Consider the following 21328-nt stretch of genomic DNA (forward strand, 5'->3'; position numbering starts at 1 on the left):
GGGTATTTGGTAGTAAATTCTTGCTAGGGCTTTGTTTAACGTTACTTGGGTCGAGCGCAGTTTGTCCAGCTGCTCCCTAGCTGCTGCATCCATCCCTTATGGGTGCTGAGATGCTCATTTTATAGCTCACTCTTTTTCCTTCTCCCTTCTCAGGCATTCTGCTGAGCAGGTGCCTGACTGATTTGGGTATACGAGTGTGTTTTCAGGTGTAAGGACCTGAAAGACATTCAGTCCTCCAAATGCCTGGGCATTCTCCAGCGGTTTTTCTGCAATCTGTGTCATCTGCTGTGAAGATGCTTTTTGTGGTGCTTTGCATCTCTCCTTTGAGTCCTTCATCGCAGGTTTAGTATCACCAGTTCAGAAACAGACCTGGTTTAGGGTAAAGGAGTAGTTTTTCTGTAGCCTCTACAATTGAAATTTCAGCCTGTATATTTTTCTTCAGTGTTTTGCCTGTAATTTGCATTGTCTCTGCAGCAATCAGGTTGTGTCATCATGTGCTTTTAAAGGCTGCCAATTCCCTTTCTTCTCCTGCATAGCTCTGAGGAAGTCAGGGTAACCTGGCAGGCCCTGATCTGCCTGTCTGGTTCACTTTCCCTTTCCTTTTCGCATGTTCCTGCCTGTTTTTGTGTCCAGGATGACTTTAGATTTTACAGACTGAATCTCCATGAGGCTCTGCATTCCTGTCAGAAAGGTGCAAAATTTCACGCTTCAAAACACCACAGCATGCTGTAACCTTTTATTTTTCTTTTTTTTTTTTCCCCTGAAAACTGAGACATAAGGACTTCCCTGGATACCAGTACTGCTTACATCTCTATTAGCCAAAGCAAACCCCATCATTGTTTTTCTTCACAGTCTTACACGCTTACACCAATTCCTGGAGAACAGCAGAAACTGCCTCCAGAGCAGAATAGCTTATCATTGCAGCATGTATAAATCAGATTTTGCCTTTAACCTTAAGCCAGAACCCATAGTGCAAGATAAAGTGGTGCCAGACCACGCAGTTCATCTCTAAGATGGAGGTATAAGCCTTGGAGTTTGGCTTCATTCCCGGGCAGATGCCAGCCATAGCCATATCCTGCACAGAGCAGTCAGCCAGCTCTAGTTTCTCTTGCTTTGGCTGTTGTTCAGCACTAGGTTCATAATAAAGCTTAGTGACAGATGCAATAAACCCTTCTCTCATCTACCTCCCATTGCTACCAATGCAGTGTTATGATTTTTGTCAGATATTTCTTGACCCTCTCTTCTCTTTCAATGCTTAATGCAGCTTCTAGCGAGGCATTGCCATCAAATCCTAACCTAATCCTATCCTAATCCTATTTTTTGCCATCGAGGCAAAAAATAAAAAAGCTTAAATTGATAATTCAGTTCATCCGAGTGCTCCTTCTCCCTTTGTGTCTGTTCAGGTTTCTATAAAATTGACAGTTGACTTTTTTATAATTTTAATTAATGTATACAGTGACAATTATTTAGCACTCCTTTACGTTACTCCAAAGTCAACACAAGCAAGTTAATAAACTGTATGTGCTATCTTTGCACTAGCAATGCGGTCTACATATAAATGGTCTGACAGCCAATGGAAGATTTTACGACCCAAAGCTCTTCCAGAACTGTCAGTAAGAGGCATTTCCAGTAGCACAGTCAGCTAAGCCTTAGAGTCTAAAGTTCTGCTGTTTAAATGCAATTTAAACTCCACCTGCTGGCTGAGCTCCTTAACGGCATCATGTCTTCACATACAGCTGGTGAAAGTGCTTAAGGATGCTCCCCTTTCAGTGGTAAGGGGCTTAAGACCTCATGATACATCCCATTAAGAAAAGTACTAGGCAAGACTTTGTAAAGTGATCCATGATCTCTATAGCTCTGTTTAATAAAGACATGTCTAAATGATCTGATTTGCAAAATCACTAATCATGTTTGAAAAAATTGGTCGCAACAGCCCAGAAATAATCTGAAATGTACATGGCTCCAAGGAGAATCAACAAATGTCCCCTCAGTTAAAAAAAAGTGGAATCTATTTCATGAAGAAGGCCTGAAATAGTGGTTTGAGTGCCAGATATTGCTTTGTTTGCCAAATCCAATTTCCAGAGATACATTTCAAGTCATTGTATAACAGCGGACTTCACTAATTGTACATAGACATGCAGAACATGATGCTTGTGCATGGTAACAAGGGTAATGGGATGGCTGCAGAAAGTTGGCATTTACTTCTGTTGGGGTTCCTGCATGCCTATGTTTTTACAAAACTGTACATTGAAATAAAATTAGGATTTTGTTTTCTCTATTTTAGTACCTAAAAAGGAACTTCAGTGGAAAAACAATCTACAGAGCAGTTTAGGAGTATGAGGTGCATTCAGGAGAAATGCTGTGCACTGGTAAATGCTTCCATGTGTGATAAGGGTAATTTAGCATAAAACTACACATCTCTCACTTTCTTAAAACTGGCCAAAACTTAGAGAAATGTTATGATATTAATGAGACAGAAACCTCTGAGAATTCAGTGCATAACATGGAGGGAAATCAAAAATTAATTTAAGAGGCATATTCGGGGGTTATTCACAGTAATCAGTACATTCAGGAAGTTACCTCCTTCTCAAAATAGTACATAGAAAGATTTAGATTTTCATTTTGTTTCATATTCATATTTCATATTCATTTGTTATCCAATAAACAGTTTATGTGACAGTATTTCTATTGTATGACTCATTTGGAAAGTATTCACCACAACTATCACCCAGAGAATGCTTTACCTTCCATAGTTTAATTTGTGGTATAGGTCAACTGACACTTGAGACTAATTGCTTGCTTGGTTGATCCATAAGATTCAGAATGACCCTCTAAGCACTCCCAAACAAATATCCTGGCATATTTCTCACTGATATTCACCTCAATGCTTTCCATAAGCCATTTCTTATGGACAAAAATGTTATAGATGAATTAGGAAGAAGCAAATGCAAGGAAATAAGATAACCCAAAATGAATTGTAGGGCTTTATGTAAAAAAAGCAACAAGGAATATTTGTCCGCAAAAAAAAAAAAAAAAGTATCTATGTGTTACAGGCATCTGGTTATTCTTATTGTGACATAATGTCTCACATCTCTAGACTTGCTTGGGTTCAGCATAGTGATGTTTTCCTCCCTCTGTAACAGGTAAACCAATGTGGTTTCTTCTTCTTCCAGGGACTATGCACAAGGGCTGGACTGCCAAAGCACCAAAGGATGGACCTGTTCACCTGGTTAGTTGCATGCCGGTTACCCCGCCACAAGCAGCACATGTAACCACAATGATATTGCAAAGCCCTTAGGAAAACCAAAAAAAAAGGCAAAACGCGGCCTGCTCCACCAGAGAGGCAGCCAGCCCTGCAGGAGCCTTCAGCTGCCCAGAGCCTGGCGCGCGGTACAGGTGACTCCCGTAGAGGGAGATGTTGCTTTGTTTCTTCCTGATTTTAAAGTTTTCATCTGTCCCTGCCATGCGAACAACTTCACGTGCTCCAGTCATTGCACGGACACTTCCCAACACGTGGATTTTAAGATGAGAAAAGCTTGCACTAGAACTTGTCATTCATGTCTATCACTGAATTAATTTTTTTCCATTGTCCTGACAGACAGCTTTTCTTTTGACTACTACTCCACAAGGAGCTAAAGCTACACTGCTACAGAATAGCAGCAGTGACTTGCTGATTGTTGAGCCAGCATTACCAACTTAACAATTCATGACTGTTTTCTTAACCTATCCTTATAACATTGCCCAGAGGGGCGGAGATGGAAGCTGTTCTTACGAAGCAATGGGACAGCTACTGCGTTCCCAGCGCTCCTGGGGTCCGTCAGCAAAGCCCAGGCTGACCAATGCACCTGGCACTATTTTTGGCACAAGCACGCAGGTACAATTTGTACTGTGTCCCTCACAAACATCCAGCACCATCGTTTCTTCATTTTGTACCCCTCTTTTCACACAAAAAGCATACTTCAAAATAAACAGAACAAATAATGGTCTCTCTGATATGAGTGAATTTACAAAGTTCAGTTCAAACTGAGGGCATTAGCCTCTAGTAAGCTTTATTTTGCTGTGACGGTGATCTTCGTATCTGCAAGAGAAGTTTTGTTTAATTTAAAGAGTCAAGTTTGTCTTATGAGATGGATATGAAAGTCCCTGATTTCATTGCTGACTGGTATTATGGTGGACTCTAATTCTCTTGACTGCTTCATGAACTATATTCTATATAATGTCTGTTGTCCAGCACAGGAGTTTTTTTTAATTAATATTCCTCAGAGAGGTGATCTGATTTTGCTTCTGCAGGAGAAGAAATGGGTCTGCTTTAAAAATAACCTCTTATTTGAAATGATGTATCATAGCACTCTCATGCAGAACAGCAGTTAGTAAAGTATTCCATAGCAACAGCCACATCTTAATAGAAGATCATCTCCTGGACATCTCCCTCTACATTTCTGCAATTACCAACTATGTCTCCTACCATCTGCAATTATATAAAATCCCTCTGGCAACTACCAGTTATTGCTTACATAGAAAATTAATGTTGGGGAAGCAATGGGATTTAATAACGAAAAATAAGAAATATGACTTATTACTACATGACTATTGGCCAAGCTTTTCACCAGCTACCAGGAACCATTGAGCAGATCATCATGGGATGTAATTTTGAATCCTCTGACTTAATAATATATACCATAGCTCTTAGATTTAATACTTTCTTTGCACAATAACACAGAACCTTCCCCAGCCACTTGACATTAAAAATGCAATCATGCAAGAAGCTGTTTTGAATACCAGAAGAGAATGAACTGCCTTGCTTAATGCACGACCTGGAATCAGGTTATGCTCAGAGCAGAAGGCTGACTGCACGAGAGGCAGACAAGCGTGCCTGTTCCCTGTGTGCTCCAGGGTGCGTCAGTCTTATTTTAGATCACGCTTCTTCCACATTGCTGGGAAACAAGTGTTTACGTTTCCTGATGTCACTGTCATCCTGCTATTGGGCTACCAATCCTAAAACTCTAAACAGCATTTAGCCTTTATTTGGAAGAAGCAGGTTTTGAAATGCTTTATATTGGAGGTTAATAGTCTCCCTAATTTACAGATTAATTACGATTTTACAGACTTTGGCACTTTTTTGAGTCACAGCAGCATCCATTAGCTGTATGAATGTCTTCACAACCTGGGCTAAAAAGTGCAATTGTCATAGTGGCTCTCATTTTTGAGATTTAAAACGGAAGAAGTTTGCCTTCTTTTAAAAAAATGACATTATTTAAAGTATTTTCAAAGTAATTGACCATTTTTTTGATAGGGGACATAATTGATAAAGATTTCCATAGTTGATATTCTAGAAGAAAGTAATTACTAAAACGGCATACACATTTCAAAAAGTTGGCTGGCACGAATTTCATTTTTGGAAGAAAATAAGAGGTAGACTGCCTACAAAAATTCAGAACAGAAGTAGTAAATTATCTGTACTAACTTATCTCTGCCTACCAGCCTGGGAAATGAATCCCAGGCATCCACTTCTTGTGCCCTGGAAGTATTAATCTCACCATAACATATCAGCACCACTTGGCACTTCTGCTACAGAGCAACATGCCTGGCAATTAATAGAGTCGACAGTGCCTTGAGAACATTACGGCAGGAACAAATTATTGTTTTCCATGTTCAGAAGAGGGGGAATATCCTCACAATTGTCATGACTTGGATGTCAAAGCAAACAGTGACTGTCTGAAAATGGAATTAATTCTGTTCACCTGTGGTAGATAAAGGCTGAGTGTAAAACAGCAGCTCACTTTGTCAAAGTCAGCTGTCGGTTTTTGAAGTGTGCTGGAAACCAAATTGCACTTCTCTGTTTGTCTAGATAACAAAGATAAAAAGGGATCATTAAGATCAACGGCTCCAACCCTGTAGAAAGCAGGTATCAAAACACACGATGTTTCCAGCATCAATTTGTGGTCGATCTCACGTGCAGAAGCTCCTGATCTTGATGGGCTAATTTTGAATAATTGGGAAGCTGCGTAGCTTTATGGTGGCTGGAAAGCAGGGCAAAATGAAAGAAAAGCAAAGACCTATCCCACACACATTCAAGTACTGTAGAGCATAGTTTCTCAATATGGTAACAACCACAGTGGATTACAGCAATCTGCTGGAAGGCCAGTGTCAGCCCTCTGGAAATCACAGTTAATACTCTGCTGGGACAGGTACTAGCTCGGTGGGTTGCATTAAGAGCATGATGAACACTGACGGGATTTGGTACAAGGTCACTGTGCACATCTGATGGAGAATGCAAAAAAGTCAATAGCATTATGCACGTTACAGGTACATATCTGAAGCACGGATTAGTCATATAGTCTGTAAAAAGAGAGGTTACTAAGCAGCTGAAGGAGGTTCAGATAGCCCCTTTCAGAGAAGTAGGTTGCACCTGAGAAATCTGTACTTTCTTTTGACCATGTGAAGGTGGAAGGAAAACAGCAAGCATCTGCTGGCTGGGCATACTGCGTCCTGAAGAGATATTTCAGCAAACTGAAGTAATTTAGGACATACATTCTCAATATTCAATAAACATGCAATGACAAATAAACACCAATGACAAATGAGGTGACACATTCAGAATTAAGATAGCTATCTCAAAGTGAAAACGCTTATCTAAGTTTAAGAGGATTAGCATCAGCCATAACCCTTCCCACACTCTGACCCCTCCCAAGTAATATTTCCTTCTCCGCCACCTATGCTGCATAAACAAGTTAGGTGTTTATATTCTCAATCACTCAGAACTATCTTCTGCAAATAGTCCCTTGAGGTGGCTAAAATTGATGATGCATTCAGGGTGCCAAAATGAAGTAAGAATACAGGAATGTAAAAAATATGAACTGTTTATATTAATCATAAAGACAGCAGAGCTCTGGAAAGGTGCTTCTTATCATTCTATATATAAAAAAATACATCACTAAACTGGAAAATGGAATAAAATCTAAGCCAAGGCTTGGTTTAGGTAGCTTATGTAGTGTAGTTTCACAGACCTTTGTAGCAACGCTCCCTTCTAGACCTTCGTGACGTACCATGCGCTTTCAAAATGGGCACTCTTGGCAGACCCAGTAGATGTTCGGTATGGTAAATCTGTGCTTTGGTGGGACGTGAGCCAGTCAATGTTAGCATTAAAATCATCAGCCGCAGTCTCCGTGCTAGCATCCTATTCCACAGAAAAATTGTTCAGGCCCTCCGCAAACTCAGGCAGCTCTCACTTGAGAAACTCTCACCAACTGCCTTTCAAAGGCTTTCTTCGTAAGCATAAAATCCAGAGACTCCCCTTAAAAACCAGACAAAATGAACATGATAGTAGAAAAGCATAGGAAGTGACCTACACTGTTTTCCCAGATGACTCCTTCCAGCTGCCCTCATAGGTCAGCTCCCTTCACCTTGTAGCCTTGTATCAACCCCATTGAAAATGTGGGTTCTTTAAATTCCACACAGGTCTTTACAGCTCATCATGTCAACAGAGGTATTTGGGGGTTGCTGGTTTGGGCTTTTTTTAAATAAAACCTGCGTGGGTGACAGCAAAACAGAGTGGGAAGAGCCAAGCATTGGAGGACCGGTTCTGTTCACTGCTCTGCACAGCACATGGGAAGGGTTACTGTGTGGGTAGCACTACCAGCAAGGAAAAAGGGAGCGGAGCTCCGCTGTGCTGTGAACAAGGAGGAGGAGGAAGTGGGAGGGAGATGGTGTGTGTGGATGGGAACAGAGGGGAAGTAGAGTGTGTCCTCATCTGTGTAAACGAGCCATGGCAGCTGGCCTAATAAGTACTGTATCCATATCCTCGGGTTGTGGGCAGTCAGGGACTACAGGGTACTTTACTTGGGGAGTCTTTTGTTAGGCAAAACTGCGTGTCTGGATAGCATTCAGGTTACAATTAGCACTCGGGGAGCACAGTCAGGCCAAGGTTCCATTTGACCCCGTGCTGCACAGAAACATAATGAAGATGTCTTGGGAGACACAGAGTTTGGCTGCATTAAAAAACAGACCAAACCTGGCCATTTATATGGATGAGAACACCACAATTATAAAGCCTGAGCTTGGCTAGTGGAATTGGCACATGACCTTGCTTTTGTAGGCCACATGCATTGCATGTGCATACTACATCTTTTTACCCCTTACTTCAGAAACACTTTTTGAACACTCAGACCAGCCCCACATTTTATACAGGCTGTCCCCAGTCCCCTGTTTTTCATTCCTCCTTTAAACCATTTTCTTTCTATTGTGCATGGCAATGGTACTGTGAATATGTGCTGATATTGAGCAAAGTAAGGAGAGCTGGAGCTCAGGGCGGTTGATAAGTGGGACAGAGAGAAACTCCTTGCCTCTAGTAGCTGTTGGTAGTTGCAACGATATTACATGACAGTGCCACTGTCAGCCATCATAGCTCTAGCTGTGAAAGAACAGCAAGGGACACCAAGGAAGAGGCTCTGGGCTGGCGTCACACTTGGGCACTGAAGAAAGGGGATGCTCCGTTCAGGTGGGAGTAGCAGAAGAGTCTGGGAGCGTTAGCAAGGCAGGAGTCTTCCGTGACATTCAGAATGCCAGCTGCCTCTAGTCCCGTCATTGTAAACACACAGAGCCAATCTGTTATGGCTCGTCTGTCCTGCAGCCAAGACCCGCCGTAGCAGCCACCCTCTTCCATGGGCAGCCGGCCGGGAAGGCAACTGGAAGAAGGCAGGTGAGGAGAGGCGGTGAGGGGTCACTCCCCCATTTGCCGGCAGCACAGGTGGGCACGAGGCCCTCGCAGCCCCTCTCTCCCAACCTGGCAAGGTGTGCTCAAGGACATCCACGTGTCCCATGCAGAAACTCCTCCAAAAGCTCCATCTGGGGCCTTGTAAAATGGCAGCATGCCACTGTTGTACAGCGAGGAGGAGAGCAGCCAGAGCACGTACGCCTCACACCAGCGGTACCAACCCAGTCGCTCGTTCTCCCCCTGAATGAGAAATTTCTTTTCGGGAGGAACCTGGCATCAACCCCCCGCTTTGTCCTCCCCGCCCTGCCAGATTTAGGAGCGCTGAAGATTTAGGAGCGAGCACTGCCGCACACAATGGCTGGCGAGGAGCGGGCGAGGCGGGCTGGGAGCAGCTGTGGCGGACGCGGTGCCAAGGCCCAGCCCCACGCAGGGGCCGGCGCTTTTCAATAGCCAGGCCGGGCGCCCGCATGGCAGCCAGCTGCCGCGGGGGCCGCAGGGCCTCGCCCCCCGCCTGGGAGAGCCGCGGGGCTGCGCTGGCGGCCGGCGAGGCGGGAGGCCGGCGGGGCGCCGCTGCGGCGAGGCCCCCGGGAGCGCGGGGCCGGGAGCGGGCGGTGGCGGCCGCCGAGGGGAGCGCGGGGAGCCCGCCGGGCCGGCGGCCGCCGTGGGGGGCGAGGGGCGGGGCCACGCGGGGAGGAGGGCGCGCGTGGGGCTGGGGGGGATGTGACGCTCGGGCGCGCGAGGCATTGTGGGAGTTCGCCGCCAGCCCGTCGAGCCGTTCCCGTTGGCCCCGCGGGCGAGAGCGGAGGCAGCGGCAGCGGGGCCGCCGCCGGCCCACGGGAGACATCTTGCCGCCGGAGGCCGCGCCGTAAGTCGCTGCTGGGGGTCGCCCGCGGGGGGCCGCCCGCCGTGCGGGGAAGGAGGCGGGGGGTGTGTGCTGGGGGGGTTGGCGAGGGGCTCTGCCGCGGCGGGGCGGCAGCCGGCCCGGGGTGCCAGCGGCCCCGCGCCCGCCGGGGTGGGCTGTGAGGGAGGGGGGCACGCGGTCCCCCCGCCCCCGGCCTTCCCTGAGGAGAACCGGGGGCTCGAGGCGCGCCGGGCGGTCTGTCGGCTCTGCCTGTGGTGGCTGCGGCTCGGGCGAAGGCAGGCGATCCGCCCCGCGCCCAGCGAAATGGTGGCGGCGGGGCTGGCGTCTGTGGCAGCCGCAGCCGGGCTGCGCTGCGGGGGCTGGAGGGAGCCCGGCGGCCGCCCCGCGGGCGCTCGCCCCGCACGGGGGCTGCAGGCACGGCCGGGGGTGTCGAGCCGCGGCTCCCCCGCCTCTCTCTGCCTTTGCCGGCACGCAGGGGCTCCCCGGTCCCCTCCTGCCCACCTCGGGTCGTCGGGCGGGGGGAGATAATCGAGAGAAGCTGCGTAAAGCGCAAGTGAAAAGCAGCAGAGCGTGTCTGCAGCGTGTTTCACTTCGGGATGAAGAAACCGTGGCGTAAAAGTTACCTGCCACATGTGAATGACTTAATTAAGACGAATCAAATGACGTTTTTAAAACCGTAAGCAAAAGGTGCCACGAGTGGTAAAAATACGTGTTCGGCTGGAAACGGGGGCCCCTTATTCTTTCCGACCTGTCACTTCTCGTACAGCCTGCAATATGTCTGCCTGCAGGATCTGAGCAACCTGCACGGCCTGGCTCTAGGTGTGGGTGTTCCTCATAGGGGACTGCGAGTACTGCAAGACGCAGGTGAATGCAGGTTCCTAAGGCTCAGCACAAGGGATATCGCAGGAGCATCTGGGTTTAGACCGAAGACTGATATGTCTGCGCATGTAGGAGACAGTAAGGGGAACAAACTCTTTCTGTAACTTAGATACTCCTATAATCCTTTTGTCTCCTCTGTAATCTTTAAAAGTAAGTTGCGGAAGGCCTTGTGAATTTGCACCTGAAGCCAGGAGTTGGAGCCAGATTGTATGCAAGTGGGGTGGTGTAAAACTAAGGTTGCTTCATTTATGTTGATGGAAGGAGACTGTTGAAATACATTTGGACGAGGTTTGTTACTTATCTCTTGACCATACAAATGGACGACCATTTTTTCCCCCAGGACTGTGTGTGGCTGTCACTTAGCAACAGGTCTGTAGGGAACTTTGCAACTCCACTGCCTCCCCCCATTCCAAAGAGTAGAAGAAATAAGTGAGCTAAGGAGCAAGTGAGCAATTAATAAAAGCAGAATCCAGAGTCTTGGGTACCACCCAGAGGTAAAAGATTCAAGTGGGAACAAAACAATTACAGTTGCTTTAAAAAATATATTTAAATGCAATTGGGTACAAGATACTTTGTATCCAGTAGTGCCTAGAAAACTGGCCAGTGTGTTTGTTTTTTTGATGGCGGTTGTTTGGGTTATTGTTTGGGGTTTTTGGTTTTTTTTTCAAGCATTCTGAAACAAAGAAACTATATTGATGTTTACTTAGCAATCTTTGCAGGTTGTTTTGCTGTTATGTATCATCTGGATTCCTAAAGAGTAACTTTGTTTCATTGTGTGAAAGGCATACCCTTCAGGTTGCCAGTAAAGCCAGATTTGACAGTGTAGATTAAGCTATAACGCATCTGAAATATAGTAGTAAGACTAGAATTTGGCCTAATGACAGTAATATAGGAAGAGTGCTTAAGCACTGCTGATTTTATACATCAGCATTAGCAAAAAGAGAAGTCCACCACTGCCAAGTGAGTCTTAAAAGAAATCAGCGTGTTTAAATTTGTCTGTAGGAGTTGCTTGGGTCATCAGATAAAATACCAATGTACAGCAACAAGCTTTGATAAAAGATACTCCCTTGATAAGATAGGTGATATCACTCCAGAAGAATGGTCAAAATCTTGTGCTCTCAAAGAAATTCAGAAGTATTTCTGTACAACTCTGTCAGCCAGGATCAAGGCCTGTTGTCTGTTCTGTATAAAAAGTAGTGCCGCCCCAGCAAGGTTATAAAGCAGGAATCTGGAACTGGTGCCACAAGAGGAAAAAAAAATCCTCCAGAGAGAGCCTCCCTTAGGAGAGGGTATATTGACCCAGTGGGCAGTGCAGTGAGTGTTAGGTTTTGTCAGCTCAGTGCTGCCTAGAGGTAAAATCAAAAAAGAAAAATGCAGTGTTTGTTGAAAGAGCGCAGTGTGTGCTTGCTTGCTTGTTGGGGAAAGACACTATAAACATGTAAAGAACTTACAGTTTCTTACCCAGACCCATTCTGAAGAGAGGATGATCAGGATTCATTCTTGATCCTTGCTCCAAAAGGAGTGATGCTAGAATCACACCATTCATGGCCGCCTCAGTGGGTCAAGTTCTTGCACTCCCTTTCCTCAGCAGTAAAGCGTCTATCTTAAATTTCATTCTACATCTGGATTTTTCCTTGGAAGCATCTGTGTGGATCCTTTAGTACATTTTTTGCTTTCTACCAGAAATGTGAAGGGGCAAATATTTTTTTCAAAATGTTCTTCAAAACAGTTTTTCTGAACATTGAATTAATAAATGATCCAGTGATTTAAGGTCCTGGATCACATTTTATGCCTCCTACCTAGTATACAAAAACCTGTAATGAACAAATGGGCTTGATTTCATGCTAGTACTCCCAGCAGTGGTCAGTGAAGACAATTGTATTTACGTTTTCCTGACTACTGGTGGCAGGATGCCCAGCTAAAACTCTTGTCATGCTCCCAGTACTGTTCATAGTGGACGTTTGCACATTAAGGGGATATTTGTTTCAGGGTTTCAGACCCATTGTGGGAGGGAGAGACTTTTGCCAGTTGAATATGATTGTGCAACAGTATTTTGTTTTGCACTCAGATTTTGTGAAAATGTTATTACTCTTTTCCCCATCCTCTATGTTATCACTGTGGGACTTTTAGTGTCATTAATCTTCAACAGAAAGTACACCTATTGGGCAGTCATAGATGAGGAATGTTCTCTCAGTTTTCCAAGTGAACATAAATGTATGTATGGTGCTACCTTCTCAGATGAGAAATTAATATAGTGCTGGAATGGCTGTTTCACAACTGGTTTCACTCCTCTGTTTCAGACCACAAGGAGTTACTGCTTTGATAAAGCACTTAAGCTAAAATTTGAAATCACATCAGATCAAACCATAACTGAGTGATTAGCTCTTCATTTATTACTGTCGTACCTAGAAACCACAGTCACAGACTGAGACACTGTTGTGCTAGGCAAGCATTATTAGAGACCATTTTATACTGACTCTATAAGCAATGCATTTTATAAATATGCCAGACTAGCTTCTGATTAGCCAAGAACAGAGCAAGTTAGTTGTCAAAGCAAATTCAAACGCACCTTTTCAAAAAGAGTTCAGCAAGTGACTATTACTATACTACATAAACAGATTTAAGAGAGAATGGCAGCACTTACATTGTTAATCTTCCAAAACAATGGAAAGAAAATAGCATTGCAGTTAATCTCTTGTGATACAAAAATGAACTTTCCACTTAGTCTTTGTACTGGAAAGAAGAGGAAAAATAACTACTAAATCTTAGTATTTAAACTATTGTAGTAATGGTCTCCTGGATCCCACCACACTTACTGATGCGATGATATAGATGTAAATTTAATCATCTGTTTGCTGACTGCAGTTAATACGCCAGTGTAAGCCCATGATCAGACCAGTCCCTGCCCGACAGCAGTAGCATTCACAGTAATTTAAGTTATTAAGAACCAGTACCTGAAAACTATTAATAGCAGGGGGTTTTCATTACCACTGTTTGTTGAAAGTGTCAAATTGGCTGAGCTAATAAAGTACTGGTATTTGGAAATTAGGTATCACTTTACCAGGATGTGCAGGCTGTGCTTTGACAATTATGTGATGTTAAACCTTTCAGAAAAAGATGCCTATGCTCATTTTAAGAAGATAGCATTTGAAAGCGTGTTTTAGTGGAGTGTCTGTCTTTATAGAGAAAAATATGGCCAACCAGAGTTACTATAGCCAATTTCAAACAGGAAGATGTTACTTATACTGATTTCATCACTACACCTTAATATTATTTTGTTTCTTAGAAAATGTATTTCTGGCTTGCAAAGACATGACAGCAGAGGAGCTTGAATCTTTGCTTTGAGTGAAATTAATCTACCATCAAAATCTCGTTTCTGTGAATTTTGAGATCTTAGAAAGCAGTTTGAGTCTTGCCACAGTCTTTAAGGGATTTTCAAAAGGCTATGAATCGGGTGCTAAATTCTGCAACTAAGGCAATTTGTGTCCAAGCACAGCAGAGCCACTGAAGAATCATACAATGGTTTGGGTTGGAAGGGACCTTCAAGATCACCTAGTTCCAACTCCGCTGCCACGGGCAGGGACACCTGCCACTGGACCAGATTGCTCAAAGCCCAGTCCAACCTGGCCTTGAACGCTTCCAGGAATGGGGCAGCCTCAGTTTCTCTGAATATAGCATTAATCTTGATTTGAAGTCAAAGGTGAACTTGGGTAATTTAACTCCTCAGTGATATCCCCTGATTATCGCAGTGATAATTTTGTGAACTGTCATATATAACCAAAATCATTTTATTGTCAAATCTTTGAAGACTTTGCAATGTATTTGGTAAAGTTTCTCAGTAATTCCCTTGCAAAGGCAGGAGAGGGAAAAGAAAGGAAAGGATTGGTCCACTGACTGTCATTGACTTATTTTTCTTTTTAATTACCCTGCTCAAATCTTGTCTGAACTGTGGCGCATGTGATAAGGTTCCCTTTGGTTGCCTCCCTCATCTGCTGGCTAGCAGTGACTCAGCAAACAGCTCTGGTTCATTAATGTTGGCAGCATTCCAGAGTATCTGGTGTTAGAAAGATAAACTGAGAACATGTAAAGCATGCAGTTTTCTTTAGTTTTTGATTTGTCGCTATCTTTGCATTTAACTTCAATACATGTTTTTGTAGCTGTTGCAAGTGAAATCTCTTCTCTTTCCCTTCTCTTGTGCTGTGGAGAACTAGAAGTAGAGAAGAGACTTCAGGAGCTCATTGGGCCATCCCTTAGCTCAAAGGCAGGACAAACAGGTTCTGCAGAGTAATGATCCTGAATCCATAATTAAGCCTGAAAAAGATCTTCCATGCCAGGCTCTCTTTACCCCTTCCAGATTACATGGTTGGCACAACTAAAAGTGGTACTTGAAACTTAATTGGAATTTCCCTCCCTCCACCCTCAACATCTAAAGATACTGTGATTCGCTACGTGTTGTAGGAACGGGATCCTCGAGACAAGAAGCTCTGAAACTCATCTTTATTGCATTTCACTCTTAGTACTACAAGTTCCAGAAGTTCTTGCTTTTTTTTCAATATGCAAGCCCCCTCACCTTTCTGGTTCAGGCAAAATTTGTCCTCACAAATAAACTTACAGCTAGAAAGCTTGTTAACGTACAATATGAGAGGATCAGGTTAATTGTTGAGATAGGCTCAGGGTTATCCTAAATATTGAGAGAAGTGTCACCAGGAGTATAAAATAAAGGGGGAAATTAACCTCTAGAATTTGCAGAAGTGATAAAATAAGCCTATTATGAAAGAAAAAAAGACACCATATTATTTATGTGTAGGTGTTAGATAGCCACAGATGGCAGGAGACTGGAAGGTAGAAGTAGAAATGGCATGTTAAAGGGAAGAACATCTTCTGAACACTGGATGAAAGAGGTTGGAAACTAACAGCAAAATGTTTTGCTCAAGGGTGTTATAAGGGAGGTTGGTTTAGCGTGACCAATGACAATTGAAAGTACATTAACAACAAACTTAGCATTGCTATGGATAAATGATATGTATCTAGACAGTGATATACAGTACCCATTTGTTTCAATATATGAAGGAACCACTTCCCTTCTGGATGAATAGTCATTTTCTTGGAACTAAAAATGAAAGGGGAGTGCTCTTTCATTTTCTGTTACCAGCTACAGCATGGTCATCCATGTGTGTCTTCCATTTGGATTTTTAGATTGGGTGAGCTGTATTTATTCCAGCTCCTTCAAAGCCTCTTTGGCAGTAATTCTCTATTGCTGCATACTTTACTCATACTTTGGTCCAAATGTTACAGCAACTGATGGCTAGATGACACTCTCCCAAAGAAAAAAGCAATACTTCAGGAAGTAAAGATTTCCATATTCTCTTCCAGCTATTCTGACACTCCCATAAACTCGTAAGCTAAATGGTTAATAGAAATTCACTGCTGAAGTCTTGCAGGTTTTCACTAGAAAAAATAAGTTTTTCGTCGTTCACCTATCGGTTACAAACCAAAGGAATTATGAGGATAGCTAGAAACATGGGTATTTCTCATGCCCACTTTCTCTGGTGTTTGATTCAGTGAACTTCTTGACATTTGTGGGATTAAACATCTGTAGTATTGAGGAAAATGGATTATGAAAATAATTTTTGGCAGAAAGTCCATAGCCAACTCAAAGCCACACCCAGCCTTCCTGCTAACAAAGACAGAGCTAACTAGATGAGAAATGTAATTAAATGGAAGGTTTTTGAAAACACTTGTGAGCTCAAGTTAGGCAGTTTCTCAAGGCAAGAAATTGGCTTTTGTTCTCCTCTTTGCAGAATAATAGTTGTTACAGAGCTGAATTCACAGCAGAGGAAAGGAGAAGCAGCCCTTTTGATGGCTTCCCCCTTCCAAAGCTTCCTGTCTGGTTTTTGACATAAGTTTCATACATGTGGTGTGACTTTCATCTGAGCTACTAAAATGGGATTATTTTGTTTACCTTTAACAAGCAGTAAGCCCATCGCATTTATTTTACTTAATGTGCTATGCAAGTATAGGCTCTTTGAATGGAGTGTGGAAGTGGAAAGAAAAATTATTTATTTACTTATTTATTATGTTTCTTTAGTTATCCTGAGTGGTCTTAATTTGATAGGTAGTCTGAATCTCAGTGACTCATTGAGATTTAAAAGACTGCAAGACACGTCAGCACAGAACAGAAGTTGCAAAACTTAGAAGTGGGGTTAGTGAACCTGTCTTGCTTAACTGTGAGCTCGCTCAATTGTAGTGGATTCAGAAGTATGGCAAATATAGTTAAGTTCATAAGGACAAGGACAGAATTCAGAATAAATGAGAGAAAAACAAGAAAGGAAGCAAAGAAATGGTGTAATGGGAAAGGAAGTTTAAAGGGGTTTCATTGTGGAGTACATAAATACCAGGAAAATTGCATTTGTACTAGGATTTTTGCAGTGAGGAAAGAACGAGGATGCACAGAAGTGTATGTATCACTGATGCATACCGCTGCTTTCCCTAGAGTTCAGACGTGTGGGAGGGAGGGAGGGGGAGATGGGGACCATCTCCTTTCCTCTGAGTTAATTTCAAAACCCAGTGTATTGCTTAAACCTTCAAAGATACCTTGAGATCCTGTAAACCCTCCACCTCTTTGGATTTGTCAGCTTCTATTTACAGCCTCAGCAGAAATCAAAGAGAGAAAAAAATATGTTTGACAGCTGCATCAGCAGTAGGTTTCTTCACCGAGATAAACTGAGATACAGTTGTTAGATATCTGTCGGGTGATTAGACCACCTTATGTTAAGGAAAGGTGGCAGATGAAGTTCATCAAATTCCTAGAGGGCATGTTGAATCAGTGCAGTCTTTAATGAGGAGATAGCTGGTTTCCGGTAGGTTCAAATCTCAAGGGGTTCACTTCAGATATTTCTAAAAATAGAAGAAAATACAGGACATGTATTTTGCTATGCATAGGCCTTTGTCTTGGAAATTCACACATGCTTGAAAATACAGCTTTTTGAGGAAGGTGAATATACTTTACAAAAGCTTTACTGGATACAGGTTTTCCTAGTTAGGAACGTAGTTATTCATGAGCAAAACAGTCCTACCACAAATGTTAAAATGCCCAGTCAAGAGTTTTTCCCAGAGAGCGGAGGGTTGTGTCAGTCTCCTTGCAGAAAGCATCCTCTGCTTCAGTGCAGCAGATCTGTTTTACATTAGGTAGTTACCAGTCTTTGCTCCAGTAACTGTACTGGGTTTAATCTGTTAGGAATTTCAGAAAAGTAATTCCAAAGCAGATCTATACGAATTAATTTATCTGGCTTTATTATTTACTATGTTTATGATTGTTGGCATATATTTACTGTATAAAATTATGCCAAGATGACAATGGCAAGTAAACATTCTGTGAAAAATCATTTTAGGTTCTTGTTGTGTATACTCTGAAAAGGCAACTTGTCTGTGTGTTTTAGGCACCCTGATGCATTGCCTGTGCCAAAATACTGATTTGTCTTGAAATGAAGTATATGGGTATTACAGCATCAGTCCTTACTGATAACTTTTTTTTTTTTTTTTTTTTTTCTTCCCCTCTGTAGAGGGCTATTCCAGACCCAATACAGACAAAATGTCCAGCAGGGGTGGAAAGAAGAAGTCAACCAAGACTTCCCGCTCTGCAAAGGCTGGGGTCATATTCCCTGTTGGAAGAATGCTACGTTACATTAAGAAAGGCCACCCGAAGTACAGAATTGGTGTTGGTGCTCCAGTGTACATGGCTGCTGTACTGGAATATCTGACTGGTAGGTTTTGCTGAACAATGTGAAATAATACAAACTGAATTTGCACAGAAAAACCCAAAAAAGATCCTCTGATTTATAGATGACTAAAAAAAGTTATAGCTGAAGTAAGCTTAGATCACACATCTAAGCCAAAATGAAGGTACGCCCACCGCTGCCTTGGAACTTTGATGGCTTTTGTGCGCTCCAGCGCTGGATTTGCTTTGACCGCTTGTAAACGCTCTTCTTCCCCATAGGCAGTCAGAAGGATTCCTGCTAACATCAATGCACATGGACTGGGCCTATGGTGTTGCAGTCCTTCCTGCTCCAATTTTGTGCCTGGTGGCTTTGTTTGGGTTGTAATTGTCTGTTAAGCATATACATTCCTTTTAAAATGGAGAGCTGCTCAGTGTTTACACTGGGCTGAGATTGCTTACAGCATTGTTTAAACATTTTTGTTTAATTTACAGATTATTTTTGAGACTACATATGCTGTTTGCAATTTGTTTGGTTGAGTCTGTATAAATGCACACTGTGTTCATCTGCCCTGGATCAGCATAGCTTATTTGCTTACATTTGTAGTCCTTTTGCATCACATCAGAATAAGAACACCTTAAATAATTATCCTCACAGTACCTTCTTGGAGGATGAAAGTGTTATTTTTCCTCCATTTAGAAAGAAGCTTCAAAGGAAGAAAATGCTTTGCCCAAAGACATACACAAGTAGGCATGCAAGTAAAGATCTTTACATAGAAGTTCTCAAATGAGACTCAAAACGTTGCAAGTTTACCCCACAAACATTACAAAAGTAGCCTTCTAACAGAATATTAACCCCAACTATAATATCATCAACATATGAGCTTTTCACAATATTGGTTTGCTTAAAACAAAATACACTTTAAAAAATGGATAAGAATTAACCACCAATTTAATCACATCATGAAGCCAGACTGACTTATAAGCATATACCTATAGGCTAGAGGCCTAGCAAAAATCACAAGTGCTAGATGGATTAGCGTTTGGGGACAAATTCTATTAGCATGAGTAAGGAAAAGCCTGAATTAGATCTCATTTCTCATAGCAGTGTTTCTTTGTACAGTGCATCTGCTTATGTCAATGTTCTGGTTGCAGCAGGTTCATGTGTTTCAAGGGACAGTAGTCTTTAAGCTATAATGGTGTGCTCAGCCTCTGAGGAAGAGATACAGTTCATTCTTTCTTTGAATTAAGCACTAAGTAGCAAAGCCTGTGGTTTAACTTTGCTGGGAGTATTTAAAACCGAAGTGACCTGACTCTTAAGACAATTTTAGATACACCTTATAATGATATTGAAGAACAGAAATAGGCTGATATTTTTTTTTCTGCAAAGTTTCTTCTTCTCGTAAAGACGAAGACTGGTAACATTTGAAAATAATTAATAGTGTGCTTATTTTTAAGGTATTCATATTAAATTATTGAATTTTCTCAGCCTTCAAATATCCTTTTTTTTTTTCTTCACTTGTTCGCGTTCATAGTTTTCTTTATTTGGGCCTTTTCTTTAAAAGAATGCTTTTAAACTTCATAGATGGCCTTAAAAAATTAACATTTCCTTCAGCCAGGTTCCTGCTTACAGCAATAACAACTCAAATAAAATGCTTCTTAGGGTGAAGGGTGCTTTGAATGCTGCCCTTTTAAAGAAACAGAACAATACAGGTGAGCTTAAGGCACTGCTAATGAGCAGCACATGTTATTGGTTAACTGTTTGATTTAAAGTGTTTACTGAGGCAGTGATGGTTAAGGCAGCTAAGAATAGGCTGGGGAAATAAAGGTGTTTCTTTAACTGCTGTGCATCCTGGGAAACTGTCTGAGGAGGTTAACAACAAAAAAAAACTAAAAACCCCAAAGTTGCACATGTGGCTTCTTTAGGGGAAAAAAAAAAAGGAGGGGGGAAGGAGAGCTAAGGGCAAAAGTACCTTACTTTTCTCTCCCTTTAAATGTTTTTAAGCTGGTGTGAGAATTTTTTTTTCTTCTTTCTCCTCTGAAAGCAAAGTAGATAGTCCTAGTATCCTGTATCTCAGAGTTTTGTTACATTCTTACACATAGATACATCTCAAAAGCCTAGATACTCTTTTCTTTCCTTACGGAGTTAGTAACAGTTATATATTTTATGACTGTTTCAGTCTGGTGGGGTTTTTTTCCCCCTTTTCTTTCTGTAAGTGTTTCACACTTTATATAGTGTAATTTTTCAGCCTTTAATGCTCAGTATGTTTTCTGAACTTCAGGTCATTCATCTTTTTCAGTATAATTCAGAAACATTCCCTTGAAATGGGGTGCTTGGAGATTTTTGGTTTGTGTTCTTTTTACCTCTTGGCAGTTATTGCTTCACAAAACCAGAGAAATCCTGACTTCTCTCCAGGAGAGTTTTTAAAGATGCTCATGTCAGCACATGATCTGAGACTAAATCAAAGCATTTCAAAATAAAAGCAGGAACGTGACATAATAGGAAGGAGACCATGGGAAGTGGCATGCTAATAAATTGGCTAAATCAAAAAAGCAATCCTGTGCATCCAGGAAGGAGTGGAGAAGCACAGAATATCAAAAGCAGTTGTAGGAAAGAACTTCAGAAAAGACTGGGGGGGAGGGGGGGGGGGGGGAAGTGACAGAGACGTGACCTAATAGAACCTACTAAGGTTTGAAAATTAGTTCATGTGTGTGCAGAATATGGCACTGACTTTAATCCTTTAGAAGATGAAGTGCTAAATTTTGCTGGCCTTTGCTAAAGTTTACCTCTGATGTAAATCTGAAAATTAGTTCGTAATATGTTCAGATCTGGGGTTTTGGTTTGGTTCAATTTGATATTTGAACTTCCAATGTTTCCAGCTGTTCAGAACTGGAGTTCTGTTCTGGATCCATCTGTAGTTATGACTTTATCCATTTTGTACTTTGAAGGTAACCTTTGAAGCTGTTACCATGTATGTACAGCTACTCATCAGAAAGTAAAAATACACGTTCTGTAATTTCTTGTAGTCTATGGGCCCATTTGTAATTTAAGCCCTTCTTCATTCTGCCCGACAAAGTGCTTTTTCAAACTACATTTATTTGTATTAGCATGTTTATACACGGCACAGCTCCACTAGCAAGGACATGCACTGTTTTAGCA

General features: G+C 42.4%; 1 protein-coding gene across 5 annotated transcripts in view; it reads left to right on the plus strand.

Annotated features, from left to right (window-relative positions):
* The first annotated feature begins 9445 nt into the window (after nucleotides 1-9445).
* LOC102059702 (core histone macro-H2A.1) overlaps nucleotides 9446-21328 on the plus strand; it is a 47236-nt gene continuing 35353 nt past the window's right edge. For all 5 annotated transcript variants that reach the window (XM_055717932.1, XM_055717934.1, XM_055717933.1 and 2 more), the window contains exons 1-2: nucleotides 9446-9578; nucleotides 18017-18217. In XM_055717932.1, the coding sequence (XP_055573907.1) occupies nucleotides 18046-18217 (172 nt within the window). In that variant the 5' untranslated portion in view covers nucleotides 9446-9578; nucleotides 18017-18045. The remainder of the gene's footprint in view (nucleotides 9579-18016; nucleotides 18218-21328) is intronic.

This window comes from Falco cherrug, chromosome 8 (assembly GCF_023634085.1).
Source record: "Falco cherrug isolate bFalChe1 chromosome 8, bFalChe1.pri, whole genome shotgun sequence".
Lineage (NCBI taxonomy): Eukaryota > Metazoa > Chordata > Aves > Falconiformes > Falconidae > Falco > Falco cherrug.